The sequence below is a fragment of the Macaca mulatta genome, chromosome 4 (genome assembly GCF_049350105.2).
Source record: "Macaca mulatta isolate MMU2019108-1 chromosome 4, T2T-MMU8v2.0, whole genome shotgun sequence".
Lineage (NCBI taxonomy): Eukaryota > Metazoa > Chordata > Mammalia > Primates > Cercopithecidae > Macaca > Macaca mulatta.
This window is the reverse complement of record NC_133409.1, coordinates 153,106,428-153,124,052: the sequence shown is the minus strand read 5'-3', so window position 1 is coordinate 153,124,052 and position 17,625 is coordinate 153,106,428. Positions and strand designations below refer to the sequence as shown.

Sequence of the window (17,625 nt, the reverse complement as noted above, 5' to 3'; positions counted from 1 at the left end):
GGGGTCAGGGCGAAGTCCCAGGGCCCCAGGTGTGGCTCTCAAGGTCTTAGGACCCGAAGGCGGTATGTGGATTGGGGAGGCCCAGCGTTGGGGATTCCCCATCTCCGCAGTTTCTCTTCTTCTCACAACCTGCGTCGTGTCCTTCTTCCTGGATACTCACGACGCGGACCCCGTTCTCACTCCCATTGGGTGTTGGGTTTCTAGAGACGCCAATCAGCGTCGCCGCAGTCCCGGCTCTAAAGTCCCCACTCACCCACCAGGACTCAGATTCTCCGCAGACGCCGAGGATGGCGGTCATGGCGCCCCGAACCCTCCTCCTGGTGCTCTCAGGGGTCCTGGCCCTGACCCAGACCCGGGCGGGTGAGTGCGGAGTCGGGAGGGAAATGGCCTCTGCGGGGAGGAGCGAGGGGCCCGCCCGGCGGGGTCGCAGGACCCGGGGAGCCGCGCGGGGAGGAGGGTCGGGCGGGTCTCAGCCTCTCCTCGCCCCCAGGCTCCCACTCCATGAGGTATTTCTACACCTCCATGTCCCGGCCCGGCCGCGGGCAGCCCCGCTTCATCGCCGTGGGCTACGTGGACGACACGCAGTTCGTGCGGTTCGACAGCGACGCCGCGAGCCAAAGGATGGAGCCGCGGGCGCCGTGGGTGGAGCAGGAGGGTCCAGAGTATTGGGACTCGCAGACACGGATCATGAAGGCCGACACACAGAGCTACCGAGAGAGCCTGCGGAACCTCCGCGGCTACTACAACCAGAGCGAGGCCGGTGAGTGACCCCGGCCAGGGGCGCAGGTCACGACCCCGCCTCATCCCCCACCGACGGCCCGGGTGGCCCCGAGTCTCCGGGTCCCAGATCCGCCCCGAAGCCGCGGGACCCCGAGACCCTTGACCCGGGAGAGCCCCAGGCGCCTTTACCCGGTTTCATTTTCAGTTGAGGCCAAAATCCCCGCGGGTTGGTCGGGGCGGGGCGGGGCTCCGGGGACGGGCTGACCGCGGGGGCGGGGCCAGGGTCTCACACCATCCAGAGGATGCTTGGCTGCGACCTGGGGCCCGACGGGCGCCTCCTCCGCGGGTATCACCAGCACGCCTACGACGGCAAGGATTACATCGCCCTGAACGAGGACCTGCGCTCCTGGACCGCCGCGGACTTGGCGGCTCAGAACACCCAGCGCAAGTGGGAGGCGGCCCGTGCGGCGGAGCCGTGGAGAGCCTACCTGGAGGGCGAGTGCCTGGAGTGGCTCCGCAGATACCTGGAGAACGGGAAGGAGACGCTGCAGCGCGCGGGTACCAGGGGCCACGGGGCGCCTCCCTGATCGCCTGTAGATCTCCCGGGCTGGCCTCCCACAAGGAAGGGAGACAAATGGGACCAACACTAGAATATCGCCCTCCCTCTGGTCCTGAGGGAGAGGAATCCTCCTGGGATTCCAGATCCTGTACCAGAGAGTGACTCTGAGGGTCCGCCCTGCTCTCTGACACAATTAAGGATAAAATCTCTGAGGGAATGAAGGAAAGACGATCCCTCGAATACTGATCAGGGGTTCCCTTTGACACCGGCAGCAGCCTTGGGCCCCGTGACTTTTCCTCTCAGGCCCTGTTCTCTGCTTCACACTCAATGTGTGTGGGAGTCTGAGTCCAGCTCCTCTGAGTCCCTCAGCCTCCACTCAGGTCAGGACCAGAAGTCACTGTTCCCTCCTCAGGGAATAGAATTTTCCACGGAACAGGAGATTCTCCAAGGTGCCTGTGTCCAGGATGGTGTCTGGGTTCTGGGCTCCCTTCCCCGCCCCAGGTGTCCTGTCCATTCTCAAGATGGCCACATGTGTGCTGGTGGAGTGTCCCATGACAGATGCAAAATGCCTGAATTTTCTGACTCTTCCCATCAGACCCCCCCAAGACACATGTGACCCACCACCCCGTCTCTGACCATGAGGCCACCCTGAGGTGCTGGGCCCTGGGCTTCTACCCTGCGGGGATCACACTGACATGGAAGCGGGATGGGGAGGACCAAACTCAGGACACGGAGCTCGTGGAGACCAGGCCTGCAGGAGATGGAACCTTCCAGAAGTGGGCGGCTGTGGTGGTGCCTTCTGGAGAGGAGCAGAGATACACCTGTCATGTGCAGCATGAGGGTCTGCCCAAGCCCCTCACCTTGAGATGGGGTAAAGAGGGAGATGGGGGTGTCATGTCTCTTAGGGAAAGCCGGAGCCTCTGTAGAGACCTTTAGCAGGGTCGGGACCCCTCACCTTCCCCTCTTTTCCCAGAGCCGTCTTCCCAGTCCACCATCCCCACCGTGGGCATCGTTGCTGGCCTGGTTCTCCTTGGAACTGTGGTCACTGGAGCTGTGGTTGCTGCTGTGATGTGGAGGAGGAAGAGCTCAGGTAAGGAAGGGGTGAGGAGTGGAGTCTGAGATTTCTTGTCTCACTGAGGGTTTCAAGCCCCAGGTAGAAGTGTGCCCTGCCTGGTTACTGGGAAGCACCATTCACACTCACACAGGTGCTGGCCCTATGTGCCAGCACCTACTCTTTTGTAAAGCACCTGTTAAAATGAAGGACAGATAGATCACCTCGATTTCGGTGGTGATGGGACCTGATCCCAGCAGTCACAAGTCACAAGGGAAGGTCCCTGCTGAGGACAGACCTCAGGAGGGCAGTTGGTCCAGGACACACACCTGCTTTCTTCATGTTTCCTGATCCCGCCCTGGGTCTGCAGTCACACATTTCTGGAAACTTCTCTGGGGTCCAAGACTAGGAGATTCCTCCAGGACCTTACGACCCTGACTCCTTTCTGATATCTCACAAGACATTTTCTTCCCGCAGATAGAAAAGGAGGGAACTACTCTCAGGCTGCAAGTAAGTATGAAGAAGGCTGATCCCTGAGATCCTTGGGATATTGTGGTTGGGAGCCCATGGGGGAGCTCACCAACCCCACAGTTCCTCCTCTAGCCACATCTCCAGAGGGATCTGACCAGGTCCTGTTTTTGTTCTACTCCAGGCAGTGACAGTGCCCAGGGCTCTGATGTGTCTCTCACGGCTTGTAAAGGTGAGACCCTGGGGGCCTGATGTGTGGGGGGTGTTGGGGGGAACAGTGGACGCAGCTGTGCTATGGGGTTTCTTTGACTTGGATGTATTGAGCATGTGATGGGCTGTTTAAAGTGTCACTCCTCACTGTGACGGATATGAATTTGTTCATGAATATTTCTTCTATAGTGTGAGACAGCTAACTTGTGTGGGACTGCGAGGCAAGATTACGCCTTCTCTTTGTGACTTGAAGAACCCTGACTTTCTTTCTGCAGAGGCACCTGAATGTGTGTTCCTGTAGGCATAATGTGAGGAGGTGGGGAGAACACCCCATCCCCGTGTCCACCATGACCCTCTTCCCCACGCTGACCTGTGTTCCCTCCCCATTTATCTTTCCTGTTCCAGGGAGGTGGGGCTGGGATGTCTCTATCTCTGTCTCAACTTCATGGTGCACTGAGCTGTATCTTCTTCCTTCCCTATTACAATTAGAACCTGAGTATAAATTTACTTTTTCAAATTCTTGCCATGAGAGGTTGATGGGTTAATTAAAGGAGAAGATTCCTAAAATTTGAGAGACAAAATAAATGGAAGACATGAGAACCTTCCAGAGTCCATGTGTTTCTTATGCTGATTTGTTGCAGGGGAGGAGAGTAGATGGGGCTGTGCCCGGTTTGTGTTCCGGCCACCATGGGCTCTATGTGGTCACTGCTTGACTGATCATCTTTGCTCCTTCATTGTCCTTGGCCCTTCAGTAGAACCTTGTCCCACCAAGACCTGTGATCACAGGGAATTGGATGTCACCTAGGGCGGTCCCTGCATACAAATCTCCTTGTGGTATCAAGAGATAAATTTTCAGACCTGTCCAGATCTTGCCCTCCTCCCAGGGCTCTTTCCTGGATTGTATTTTCCATCTTGTCTCCAATCATTTTAAAGGAACCAGATTCTGAAATTTGCAGAGAGGATGGGTCCCCTAGTTTCTCATCATAGGTAACCTTCTGTTGGAGCTCCTCTTCTGCTGTCCTACTCTTCTTCCTGCCCTGGGTTGTAGTAATCCTAGCGCTGGCTCCAATCCAAACTCATGGATGTATAAAGCAGAGTCTAATTTAGATTCATATGTGGTTGGAAAATTGTACCCATAAGGCTAGGGTTATTGTTCCTGAAGAGAAAAAAATGGTTGCGTGCTGCAGTGTGCAGGAGGGTTGGTGTGGGAGGAAGGGGAAGGAAGGGAGGACGCACAAGCAGCCCTGGTGAGAAAAGCACTGGCGGCATCGATGTCCACGTGAAATGATGTTGTTCTTTAGCTGCCACGAAACAGCATTTGTCCTGAGGCTACATTAATAAAAATATTGGCTTTAGAATAGGGAGGTGCTCTACAGTGATCATTCATTCCACTGACATTTGTTGTCTGCTAGGGATATGACTGCTTTTGCATTTAGAAAGCAGCATTAAAGTCAAAACAGAAAAATTTCGGGCATTGTGATGCATACATTCTAGATGCAAGCTTGTCCAACCCGCAGCTCGTGGGCTGAATGTGGCCCAGGACAGTTTCGAACGTCAGGAGTTTTTGCTTCTCTGTGGCAGACCTGAGTGCTGGAATGAGTGCACCCACCTCCCTCAGGGTCAGGAGTGAATGCTTTAGGAACCCTCCTTTGCAGTGACCTGCAAAAGATAGAGGCCACGGTTACTGTGAGAACCCACAGTAGCAGCCAAAGGGGCTCTGCCCTCAAGGAATTGTGGGGAAGGTTAATAAAAGGTGGTGTCCCAGGGTCAGAACAGATGGGCGGCCAGCGACGGCACTGCTTCATATCTATGATGAGAATGCAAGAATTGAGGAGCAGGAGGCCGAGGGTGTTTGACCAAATACAAAGTCATGATCCCAGTCTCAATTCCTAGACTTCAGTCAAGCTTCAGATTCAGAATCCACAGTGGGGCTTAAGGAGGCCAGGAAATAAACCTGGACACACTATGGCCCACAGTGGGACCACTGGGTCCATAAACCCAGTCCTGGTTATCTCCCCATTCTCCATGTGCATAATTGGCCTTGATGCACTGGCAATTTGAGTCACCACCACACTGCGTCCCTAGTCTGGAGAGTAAGGGCTCTCACTGTGCTGAAGCCCAAAGGGAATCCTCTACAACTTCCCTCATCCCAGCCTAGCCAGAAGCAATATTGTGCCCCAGGTGGGACTTGTGGTGGGTACTGCAGGTATTGTAGGGGTAGCACTGCCGTTAGAGAGCTGAAGGATGGGCAGGGTGGGCGTGTTGGAATTGCCTATTATCTCCATATAATTCAGCAATCTGTCCCTGAAGAAGCCTGATAAAGCATGAATGGAATTTCTCCAGACTTGACCAAGTAGGAGTCCTGATTGCAGCTGCCATGCTGGCTGGATATCACTGCTTGGGGAGATTAATAAGACCTCAGGCACATGGTAGGCAGCTGTGGATTTGGTGATTGCATTCCTTCCCATTCCATGTAGAAAATTGATATGGAATGATTCACATTCACATGGGATTTATAATACATTGATTGATAGCCTGCCTCAGGGCTACCTTAACTCCTCAACCTTCTGTAAATATCACCTTAAGAGACCTGGACAAATCAGACATATCACAGAATACTACATCTGCTCATTTCATTGGCAATATCACATAGATCAGGATGGAAGAGCAAGAGGAGGAAAGTACGCTGAATTCCTTGGTAAAACATGTGCCCTATGGAAGGTGAAGATTAACCTTACAGAGCTTCAAGAGTGGACACGGCAGTGAAGTTTCATGAGTCCAGTGGTTAGGGGCATGCAGGGCTCTCCCCTCCAAAGTAAAAGTCAAACTTGCATCTTGTATCCTCACCAGAAGGAAGGACGCAGCACACTACCCAGCCTCTCTGGGTTCTGTCAACACCACATTCCACATGTATTTCTTTGGCCCACACTCTGGGTGATATAGGAGGAGGCCAGTTTTGAGTGGGGCCTGGACAGGAAAGGACACTGCAGGAGACCCAGGCTGTGGTGCAGTCAGTCACCATCCCTCAGACCCCTGGTCCTGGAAGTGGCGGTGTGGGGAAAGATGCAGGATGGAGCTGAACCAAGCATCAGTGGGAGAGTCAGAATGGAGGGCCTGTGATCTGGAATAAGGCCATGGAATCCACAGCAGAGAAACATGTTCCCTGTTAGAAGCAACTTTTAGCATGTTCCTGGCCCTGATAAGATAGAATGCTTGATCATGGGACACCAAGCAACCTTGTGATTCCAAGTGCCCTTGTGTATTGGCTTCTATGTGACCCACAGAGGCATAGATGGGACAGGCCCAGCGGGATCTATCATGAGATGAAAATGGTCCATGTGGGTTGAGCCTTAATTCTATGTTAACGCCCACAGAAAACACCCAGCCCTGATGTGGCCCTGAATCACCAAACAAATTGAAGATAAATTGAAGTTAGCCAGCTGGCATCACAGATCAGCCCAGGTATGACAGGAAGGACTGATAAGTGGATAAACACAGTGGTAGAAATGAGGCTACAAGTGGGTCCAGCAGCACTGACTCCCCCTTACCAAGGACCGTCCAGCTGCTGCTTCCTCTGAATACTCTGCTTATGAGCATTACAGACCAATGATGGGCCCCATAGGGCACTGTTTCTTCAGGTAACTGACTAGCCCCTAAGTGACAAGTTGAACAGCTTGAGCCCCATCCATCCTGGAAGGGCCAGGGGTTCATCCTCACAGGGATAGGCACCTATTCGATGTGGTGTGATTTTCCTCTCTGCGTTCACACCCTCAGCCAGCATCACTATCTGCATTCCTGATCCACTGGCTCAGAATTTCTGGACATTTTCTGCCCACGGGACACACCTCAGAGGGAAGGGGATGAAGCGTGGGCCATGACCATGGGAGTCCCTGGTCATATCAACACCTGTGCCTCCCATCAACACCTGCACCTCCCAGGGGCTGCCAGCCACACAGAGTCATGGACAGGTCTCTACAGGCACAACTCAGTACTAGCCTAGATGAAACCCTCTGAGGAATGGGGGCCATCTTTCAGGATGTGGTGCATGCATTGAATCAAACACGTCTCTATGGTTCTGTGTGTTCAGAAGGAAGAATACGTGGGTCCAAAAACCAAAAAGTCAAAGCAAGTGTGGCTCCATGTCTCATCCCTTATATTCACCCCCAGGGTGATTTTGCACTTCTCATCTCCAAAATCTGGACTCTGCAGGTTAGGAGGTCCTGGTTTCCCAAAGGGGGCACCCTGGCAAGGAGACAAATGGGAGTCCATGGAACTACACATTTTGGTTGCCCCCAGGGAAGTCTGAATAGAATGTTCCCAGAAACAAGCAGGTAAGAAGAGGAGGAGGCAGGGCTGCTATCACACAATGAGGGCAGCAGAAGTGTGTGGAAACCAGAGGTCCATGTGGGGACCTCCTGGTTCCCCTTGTCCCATTGTTAAGTGTGAGCAGAAACATCCAGCAACCCAGCCTGAGAGGGTTTCCTATTCAAGAGCCCAGACCCTCAGGAAGGAAGGTTGAGTCACACTCCTGGGTAATCTCCTAAGGCTGTGCTCTGTGCTCTGACACTCTCAGTAGCATTGGTGCAGAAGCCCTGCTTCCCCCATAGGCTGTTCCCAGCCAGTGACCGCTGAGGCACAGCAGGCGCACTAAGGCAGGCCATTTCTGGGAGACACGGGACTCCTCTGATGGCCAACTGTGGCTGGAGGACTCCTCCATGGCCTTGCTCAACCCTCCTTAGATTGTCTGTGCTCTAGGATGCGTGGAAGAAACTTTCTCTCCTTCTGTCCAGCACTTGGGGTCACACTTGCATCTTGGTCTGCTGCCTTTTCTAGGGATTTCTGGCTCACTTCCCATATACCCTTACAGGTATGTTCCCTCATAAAATGCCACAGACTTGAAGCTCATCTTGGCATCTACTCCTTGGAGGACTTGGACTAAAAATCATTTCCATCTGCACGTCAATAACTCTTACTTATTCCAACTTGTAAAATCCTTCTCTTTATCCAACTTCTGCCACCCTCATAGAACTGATTTTGCTTGTGTTTGTAGTATCTCTTTGAGTTAACAGGTATTTTTTGTATTAAGCCACTAAATTTTTAGGTAGTTTGTGACACAGTAGTTAATAACTATTAAGGCTTTCTGAAGTTTCTATTATTCTATGAATATTATCCACATCTCTTTTAATTTGTTGCATTTTAATAATGTTAGCCATACTTGCCGTTTCCAGTCCTTTCCCACTATTCTTTATTGAAACTTTTTATTTCACCTTTCTCTGTCATTCCTTCCTTCTTTCCTCCTTTTCTCCCTCAGAGCTTTCTCCCTCCCTCCATTTTTCTCACAAATGCTATGTGGTTAGGCTAAAAGGAAGCATTATTTTAATCTTATGCTAAAAGTATAATGCCATAAATTATAGAATAAAAGTAAAGAAAAGGAAGCTATTAATGGAATATGAAAAAAGGTGATTCTGTAGCCAAGACAGTGGTTTTTAACATTTAATCTCCACCTTCAACTGAATGTTTACAGAACACCTGAGCAACATGAGCTCTTTCCCATTCTTGGTACAAGCACTTGGGAAATCAATTAGCCTTATCTAGTATGATTAACATCCATGCACCAAATAATCCCACCATCTGCTCCTGATCATATACTCTGGGGATATTCTTGGCTATGTATCCAGGAGACGTGTACACCAATGTTTATGGCAAAAACTGGAAACAATCACATATACATCAATGGGAATTAACAAAATTGTGGTATAATCGCAAAAAGTAAAACTTTAGCAGTGAAAATGAATGAAGGCAGGCACGGTGGCTCACCCCTGTAATCCTAGCACTTTGGGAGGTCAAGGCAGGCAGATTGCCTGAGATCAAGAGTTCGAGACCAGCCTGTAATCCCAGCACTTTGGGAGGCCGAGGTGGGTGGATCATGAGGTCAGGAGATCAAGACCATCCTGGCTAACACAGTGAAATCCCATCTCTACTAAAAATAAAAATAAAAAAATTAGCCAGGTGTGGTGGCAGGTGCCAGTAGTCCCAGCTACTCGGGAGGCTGAGGCAGGAGAATGGCGTGAACCCGGGAGGCAGAGCTTGCAGTGAGCCAAGATCTCCCCACTGCATTCCAGCCTGGGCAGCAAAGCGAGACTCTATTTAAAAAAAAAAAAAAAAAAAAAAAAAAAGAGTTCCAGACCAGCCTGACCAACATAGTGAAACCCCGTCTCTACTAAAAATATAAAAATTAGCCGGGCGTGGTGGCAGGTGCCTGTAATCCCTACCACTAAGGAGGCTGAGACAGGGGAATCACTTGAACCAGGGAGGTGGAGGTTGTAGTGAGCTGAGATCGTGCCCCTGCACTCCAGCCTGGGCAACAAGAGAGAAACTCCATCACAAAAAAAAAAGTAGACAAATAAAATAAAACAAAGAATTAAAAGGAAAAGCACCATCCTGCATCAGAGATAACTCTCCTACACATAACGTGCATCACAGAAGAATACATAGAGTGTGAGTTCTCTGTATGGGGAAGTTAAAAAAAAAAAACAGATCGAACTGTGATTTGGGTATATATATACTTATTGTAAAAATCTTTAGTGACAGTGCACAGGAATAGTAAATACAAGACTCAAGACAGAGGTTCCTTTTGGGGGATGGGATTGGACAACAGTCTAGGGTGGCTTCATTGGTTCTGTCTTTTATGCCAGGAGGGGATGCCCAGGTGGTTAGTTACTTGATCATAAAACTTTATTTATTTGTTTAGTCTTGCTCTTGTCGCCTAGGCTGGAGTGCAGTGGTGTGATCTTGGCTCACTGCAACCTCCACCTCCTGAGTTCAAAGGATTCTCCTGCCCCAGACTCCTGAGTAGCCGGGATTACAGGCACGCGTCACATCTCCTGGCTAATTTTTGTATTTTTAGCAGAGACGGGTTTAGCCATGTTAACCAAGCTGGTCTCAAACTCCTGAGCTCAGGTGATCCACCCACTTTGGCCTACCAAATTGCTGGAATTACAGGCATGAGCCACTGCTCCTGGCCCACAGATCTTTAAAGTGGCATTTTTCAAAATGCACCGTGTGTGCCTTTCTTGATTGATTATGTGGAAATCAAAGATAAAGGAATATACCAAAGTTCACCACAAGGATCCTCAGCGATAACTACTCATGGTAAAACAAAGCCGCAGCTGGCTGGGCACGGTGGCTAAAGTCTGTGATCCCAGCACTTTGAGAAGTTGAGGCCGGTGGATCACGAGATCAGGAGTTCGAGACCAGCCTGACCAACATGGTGAAACCCTGTCTCTACTAAAAATACAAAAATTAGCTGGGCGTGTTGGTGCACACCTGTAATCCCAGCTACTCAGGAGGCTGAGGCAGGAGAATCCCTTGAACCTGGAAGGCGAAGGCTGCAGTGAGCTGACATTGTGCCACTGCACTCCAGCCTGGGTGACAGAGAGAGACTCCATCAAAAAAAACAAAAACAAAAACAAAAACAAAACAAGCCACAGCCAATTGTAAGGAGCCATGTGACAGAGAGGACCAGGATGCCATGAAAAATAGCCTTGGCTAGAAATAGGTCATTTGATCCTTGGCTAATTGACAGCTCTCTACATTTTCTGATATACAATCTTCAATCTGATGTGCAAGGCAATTGTATCTTGCAAAGAATTTGAGAATTTGAAATGTTGCTCACATAATTAAACTTTTACAGAATCGTAAAAAAAAAAGCATTGTTGAACAAAATAAATGAAAAGACAAAGGAATAACTGGTAAGGAAATAGCAGTAAGAAAAGAAAACACAAAAGAGCTGCTTCTAAAGCACTGTTAGAAGCACAAAATAACTGCATTTTTCAGAATCATACTGGAGTCCAAATCACTTCTACCACATCTAATTTAAAAACATAGTGAAAGATGTTAAACTAACTACAGGATGTCCACTCAATAGCCAGTTACTGAAAAATCTTGTTCCTAGACTGCAGTTAACCATTTCTGCCTACCACATCAAACCAAATCATTGTCATGATGCTAAGCTAGTGTATAGACAGAGATGTGAGACTCACAGTTTTCTAACTGCAAAGCACCCTGATTAAGCAAATATTTTTGTAGACGCTTGAGTCAGAAAATTTGCATTTTGGGCATTCTTAAAATGCATTAGAAACTTCTGAGGAAAAACAAAGGTAGTTATGATTGTAAAAGCATTATTGTATGGCACCAAAGTCTTGGGACTCTTTGATCTAGCTACTGTATTTTCTCAACTTTGTTGCAACTTGTCAAAGAGAATATTAATATTAAAGGCATTTGCAAAAAATCTGAGATCTTGTTGTATCTCCTTTCTCTGTCTCAAATTTTTAATCATCACTTTACAAAAAAGAATTTTACAGTATGAAAGAAAGTCAGATACAAGAAGTATTTGATTTACAAAATCCTGAAACAATAATGTTAATTTTGCTGTTAACATGCATATAAATTCTTGATTCTCCTCCTTTCCAGAGGTGCAGCTTCATTCCCTCCCTGTGAGTGTGGCCTGGACTTAATGACTCACTTCTAACTGACAGAGTAATGCTGACGTAATAGTCTGTGACTCTGGGTGTAGAACATAAAACTCATTGCAGCTTCTACTTTGGTTCTCTCTTTCTCTGGGATCATGAGCCCTGGGGGAAGCCGGCTGCTGTGTTACAAGCAGGCCTGTGGAAAGGTCCATGTGACTAGGAGTGAGGCCTCCCTGGACCAGACAACAAGAAGCTGAAGCCTCTTCCAACAGCCATGTGAGAGATTCCTGTGTCTTGTGAATCCCCAGGCCCATTTGAACCCTCAGACAATTCAGCCCTAGATGACAACTGGACTGCAACTTTGTCAGAGGCCCTAAGTCAGAAGCATCCAGAGAAACCTCTCCTGCATTCCTGACCATTGGAAGCTGTGCCAGATGGCAAATACTTGTTGATTTGAGCTGCTAAGTTTGAGGTGACTTGTCATTGAACTTTTTCATTTGCTCTAAATTCATTATAAGATACTAAACATGTCATTTGCTTTTAATATTTAATAAAAATTTACATGGCTATATAAGATATATTTTATTATCATTAACAGTGATCTATTTTTTTATCTTCAATTTGTATGTTCTATTTAAACACAAAAGGAAGATCCAGGCTATGCTAGGTTGATTCTATGATGACACCCCAATAACCACCCTTGGTTACTCACGTTACCCCAGTTACTCAGTTGACACTAATGCAGGTGCTGCTGTGAAGGGGTTTTGCAGATAGATTTCAGGTCCCCTGTCAGTTGACTTGAAGATGGGGATTATCCTGCTTGGACTGTCCTAATCAGGTAAGCTCTGAAAAGGACTGGGTTCTTCCTGAGAACAGAGACTCACAGTGTAGAGGGGTTCAGTGTGAGGGGTTTCCTCCACTGTGGGCTTTGAAAATGGAGGGATCATGGGGAAAGAACACTGGTGGCCAATAGGAATTAGAAACTCTCCCCATTGTCTACTCTGATAACCCGAAGGAAACAGGGACCTTAGTCCTACAATTGCCAGAAACCAAATTCTGCCAACGAGCTTTACATAAGCTTGGGGGAGAATCACAATCTTAAGTGAGCATACAGCTTTGCGAAACCCTAAACAAAGAATCTGTCACACTAGGCCTGGATTTCTGATGAAGGAAATGTAGACAAATAAGTGGGTGCTGTTTTAAACCACTAAGTTTGTGGTAATTGGTTATGTACTAATAGAAAATTAATAAATAGATTCAATAGCTAAACATATGACATGTTCTCCACTGGAATGAGTTTATGAACTGATATGCACAGTACTTGCATAAAACCAAACGTTTCCTAACTTGCTTTGCATTTTTCATTTTGTGATTTTTGTGTGATGCAGTTTTCAACACAATGGTATTTCATTCATTCATTCAAGAAAATTAACTTAGTGCCTACTGTGTGCCAGATATGCTTTTATACTCTGCAGACACAACTTTGTTCAAAACAACCCAAAGCCCCTGTGCTTGTGCCTTCCATTCTAGAGGCTTCTTGACAGTGAGATGGAGACATTGGAGGGTTTTAAGTGAAGAAATGACACAATCTGACTCACATTAGCAGGATTGCTGACCATCGTGGGAGAAACAGTCACGGGCAGCAGGAGAGAGGACAGAGCTAGGGCCACAATTCAGTAGTTACAGGGTAGTAGAGACTAAGGGGAGAGGAGGTCCTGAGTGATGACAGGGACAGAGAGAAGGGCTGGAGAAGCAGGAGGTGAGGTAAAGGAACAGAGAGAAGAATTCTAAAGCAATGGAATTCTCAGACTTAAACACAATGTTTTATAGATTTTAAATGTATTTATCCACAGAACCTGGCACAGTGTTACTTACACCTTGGTCTTTAATACATTCTATACAGCTGTCTAAAAACTAATTGCCTCCCTAAGTTAAATAGGTTAAAAAAGAATACCAAGTGTCCCAATAAAATACACACATAGCTTAGATGTGAATAATTCATAAAAATAGGCAGGTGCATGGGTTGGCCACTGTGGCTCATGCCTGCCAATACCAGCATTGTGGCAGGCTGAGAATCACTTGAGCCCAGGAGTTCAAGACCAGCCATAGCAACATAGGGAGACATCATCCCTACAAATATTTCATTTAGAAAAATTAGCCGGGAGTGGTGGCACAAGCCTGTGGTGCCAGCTACTTGGGAGGCTGAGGGAGGGGCATTGGTAGCATGATCCCAGGAGGTCAAGGCTTCAGTGAGTCATGAGCGTGCCACGGTACTCCAGCCAGGGTAACAGAGTGACACCCTGCCTAGAAATAAATAAATAAATAAACAAACAAACAAACAAACAAACAAACAAAGGCAGTTCATGAGCACTGGTGAAGGGCACTTTGGCTGCATTGAGCACTTGGAATTTTGAGGTGATTAAATTCTGTACAGGCTCCCGGTTGCAATATATGGTAACACGTCCTTTGTATTGAGATGTCCTGGACTCACACACACAAACTCAAGACTATGAAGTAAAGATAATTTAAAAATACAGCACACCAGAGTCACAGATACATAGTCTGGGAAAGTAAAACTTAGCTTTGTGAGTCTAATTGCAATGGGTTTAGACACATTTATATGTAAAGGGTCCCAAAATCACCTCTTTTACAAATTAGATTCGTGATCATTCAGGGGTTACCAAGATTTTGCTACCCACAGTAGCACAATCGGAGACCCACCCCGAGGCTGCAGACCTGAGGAGACCCTTGACCTGACCAGAGCCCCAGGCGCCTATACCAGATTCCATTTTCAGTTCAGGCCCAAATCCCCAGGGGTTAGCCTCGGCTTAGAGGCGGGGCTCAGCGGCCTGGGCTGTCAGCGACCACGGGGACAGGATCTCACACACTCCATTGTATACACAGCTGCGACCTGGACCCGGACTGGAGCCTCCTGCGCGGGTATGAACATATCCTACGACCGCGCCAGTTACCTCGTCCTAAACCAGGAGCCGCGCTCGTGGACCGCAGCGGACAAGGCGACTCAGATGCCCTGGCGGAGGAACATGCAGAGCTGGTCAAAACCTACCTGCAGGGAAGGTGGGCGGAGCGGCTCAGCAAAGCCTTAAGAATGGGAAGGAGACGCTGCAGTGTAAAGGTACCAGCGGCCAAGGGGCGCCTCCCAGATCTCCTGAAGATTTCCCCGACCCACCTTCTAAAAGGAGATTAAAATGGGACCAGCGCTAAAACATCCCTCTCCCTCTAATCCTGAGGAAGAACAGTCCTCCTGGGTTCCACATCCTACACCAGAGAGTGACTGAGGGCTCGCCCTGCACTCTAGGACAATTAAAGGATGAAGTCTCTGAGGGAAAGGAGGGAAGACAATCCCTGGAATACTGATCAGCTGTCCCCTTTGACCCCGCAGCAGCCTTGAGCACCAGGCATTTTCCTCTCAGCCTTTGTTATCTGCCTCACACTCAATGTGTATCTGTTGGTCTGATTCCAGCTCTTCTGAGTCCCTCAGCTTCCACTCAAGTCAAGACCAGAAATCTCTGTTCCTGCCTCAGACACTAGAACTTTCTAAGGAATGGGAGAATATCCCAGGTTCCTGTGTCCAGGCTGGTGTCTGGGTTCTGTGCTCCCTTCCCCACCCCTGGTGTCCTGTCCATTCTCAGGATGGTCACATGTATGCTGCTGGAGTGTCCCATGAGGAATGCAAAGTGCCTGAATTTTCTGACTCTTTCCCTCAGATCCCCCAAAGACACACGTGACCCACCACCCCATCTCAGACCATGAGGCCACCCTGAGGTGCTGGGCCCTGGGCTACTACCCTGTGGAGATCACACTGACCCAGCAGCAGGATCGGAAGAACCAAATTCAAGATGCAGAGCTTATGGAGACCAGACCTACAGGGTATAGAACCTTCCAGAAGTGGGCAGCTGTGGTGGTGTCTTCTGGAGAGGAGCAGAGATACGCATGCCATGTGCAGCACGAGGGGCTGCCAGAGCCACTCACCCTGAGATTGGCTAAGGAGATGAATGTGGGGTCATGTCCCTTCTCAGGGAAAGCAGGAGCCCTTCTGGAGCCCTTCAGCAGGGTCAGGACTGAGGCCTGGGGGTCAGGGCCCCTCACAGTCCCCTCCTTTCCTTAGGGCCATCTTCCCAGCCCACATTCCCCATTGTGGGCATCGTTACTGTCCTGGTTGTTCTTGGTGCTGTGGTCCCGGGAGCTGTGGTCGCTGCTGTGATGTGGAAGAATAAGAGCCCAGGTAGGAAATAGTTGAGCTCTGAGTTTTCTTCTTTCATTGGTGGATTTCAAACCCCAGATGGAAGTTGGCTCCTTTCCTGCCTAGTTGTGAGGCACCATCTCCATGCACATTTACCCTGTTCAGATGCCCTCTCAACTCTTACTGTTTCGTGAAGCACCTGTGAAATTGAAGGACAAATGTATCACCATGATTGTGGACATGGGAACCTGACTCCCAGCAGTCACAGATCAGGGGAAGGTCCCTGCTGAGGACAGACGTCAGTAGGACAATTGGTCCAGCTTCAACACATCCTTTTCCCTCAGTTTTCCTGATCCTGACCTGGGTCTGCAGTCACAGTTCTGGAAACTCCTCTGGAATCTCACAGCCCTGCCTCCTCCCTGGCCTCTCACAGTTTGTTTTCTTTCCACAGATGGAAAAGGAGGCAGCCATGCTCAGGCTTCATGTAAGTGTGGTAGGGGTGGGAGAGTGATCCCTGAGATCCTTGGGATAGTGTACACAGGAGCCCACGGGGGAGCTCACCCACCCCACAATTCCTCCTTTAGTCACATCACCTGTGAGCTCTGACCAGATTTAATTTTGTTCCACCCCGAACAGGAAGAGTACCCAGGGCTCTGATGTGTCCCTCAAGGCTTATAAAATGACACCTTAGAGGGCTTGAAATGAAGGAGGAGTTGGGGCAGATGGGACACAACTAGGCTCTGGAGATTCTTTGATTTGGAATTTTTCAATGTGTGGTGGGCTGTTCAGTGTCACCACTTACCATGACTGACTTGAATTTGTTCATGATACTACTTTTTTCTTTTCTAAGACTGCCTTGTGAGGGACTGAGATGCAAGATTTGTTCATGGCTCCTCTTTGAGACTTCAGAGGCCTCTGGCTTCTTTTTCTGCCAAGCAGTCTGAATGTGTCTATGTCCCTGGTAACAGGTAAGAAGTGGGGATACCAGCCAACCCTCATGTCCACCATGGCCCCTGATAGCATTTGGATCTATGTCCCCACCCAAATCCCATGTCCACTTGTAATCCCTAATGTTGGAGGTGGCACCCGGTGGGAGGTGATTGGCTCATGGGGATGGATCCTCCATGAATGGTTTAGAGTCATCTCTTTGGTGCTATTCTTGTGATAGTTCTCACAAGATCTGGTGTTCGAAAGTGTGTGGCACCTCCCTGCTCTCTCTCCCTCCTGCTCCAGGCAAGTCAGTCATGCCTGCTTCCCCTTAGCCTTTCAGCATGCTTGAAAGTTTTCTGAGGCTCTCTCAAAAGTTGAGCAGATGCCAGAATCATACTCCTGTATACCCTGCAGAACCATGGGCCAATTTAAACCTCTTTATAAATTATGAACTCTCAGGTATTTCTTTTTTTAATAATTATTATTATACTTTAAGTGTGCACAGTATGTAGGTTCATTACATATGTAAACATGTTCCATGTTGGTGTGCTGTACCCGTTAATTCATCATTTACATTAGGTATATCTCCTCATGCTATCCCTCCCTGCTCCCCCCACCCCATGACAGGCCCCACTGTGTGACGTGCCCCTTCCTGTGTCCAAGTGATCTCATTGTTCAGTTTCCACCTATGAGTGAGAACATTGGGTGGTTGATTTTCTGTCCTTGCAATAGTTTGCTCAGAATGATGGTTTCCAGCTTCATCCACGTCCCTACAAAGGACAGGAACTGATACTTTTTTATGGCTGCATAGTATTGCATGGTGTATATGTGCCACATTTTCTTAATCTAGTCTATCATTGATGGATATCTGGGTTGGTTCCAAGTCTTTGCTATTGTGAATAGTGCCGCAATAGACATACATGTGCATGTGTCTTTATAGCAGCATGATTCATAATCCTTTGCTTATACACCCAGTAATGGGATGGCTGGGTCTAATGGTATTTCTAGTTCT

General features: G+C 48.6%; 1 protein-coding gene, 1 long non-coding RNA gene and 1 pseudogene across 32 annotated transcripts in view; 2 read left to right on the top strand and 1 right to left on the bottom strand.

Annotated features, from left to right (window-relative positions):
- The window catches only part of LOC712069 (uncharacterized), a 241,669-nt gene that overhangs the window by 104,302 nt on the left and 119,742 nt on the right, over window positions 1–17,625 (bottom strand). The window lies entirely within an intron of this gene.
- MAMU-A (major histocompatibility complex, class I, A) lies at window positions 266–12,048 on the top strand. Of its 31 annotated transcripts, XM_078000718.1 has the most exons (9): window positions 266–360; window positions 491–760; window positions 1,003–1,278; window positions 1,875–1,921; window positions 2,132–2,150; window positions 2,253–2,369; window positions 2,808–2,840; window positions 2,983–3,030; window positions 3,198–3,608. In XM_078000718.1, the coding sequence occupies exons 1-9, from the start codon at window positions 288–290 to the stop codon at window positions 3,200–3,202; spliced, it is 888 nt and encodes a 295-aa protein (XP_077856844.1). In that variant the 5' UTR covers window positions 266–287; the 3' UTR covers window positions 3,203–3,608. The 31 variants fall into 31 exon arrangements, with proteins under 31 accessions (XP_077856844.1, XP_028702742.2, XP_077856820.1 ...); XM_028846909.2 differs by lacking the exon at window positions 3,198–3,608 and adding an exon at window positions 11,481–12,048 and having other exon boundaries at window positions 1,875–2,150; XM_078000694.1 differs by lacking the exon at window positions 3,198–3,608 and adding an exon at window positions 11,481–12,048 and having other exon boundaries at window positions 1,875–2,150; window positions 2,808–2,844; window positions 2,987–3,030.
- On the top strand, window positions 11,635–16,383 carry LOC144340622 (class I histocompatibility antigen, B alpha chain-like; annotated as a pseudogene).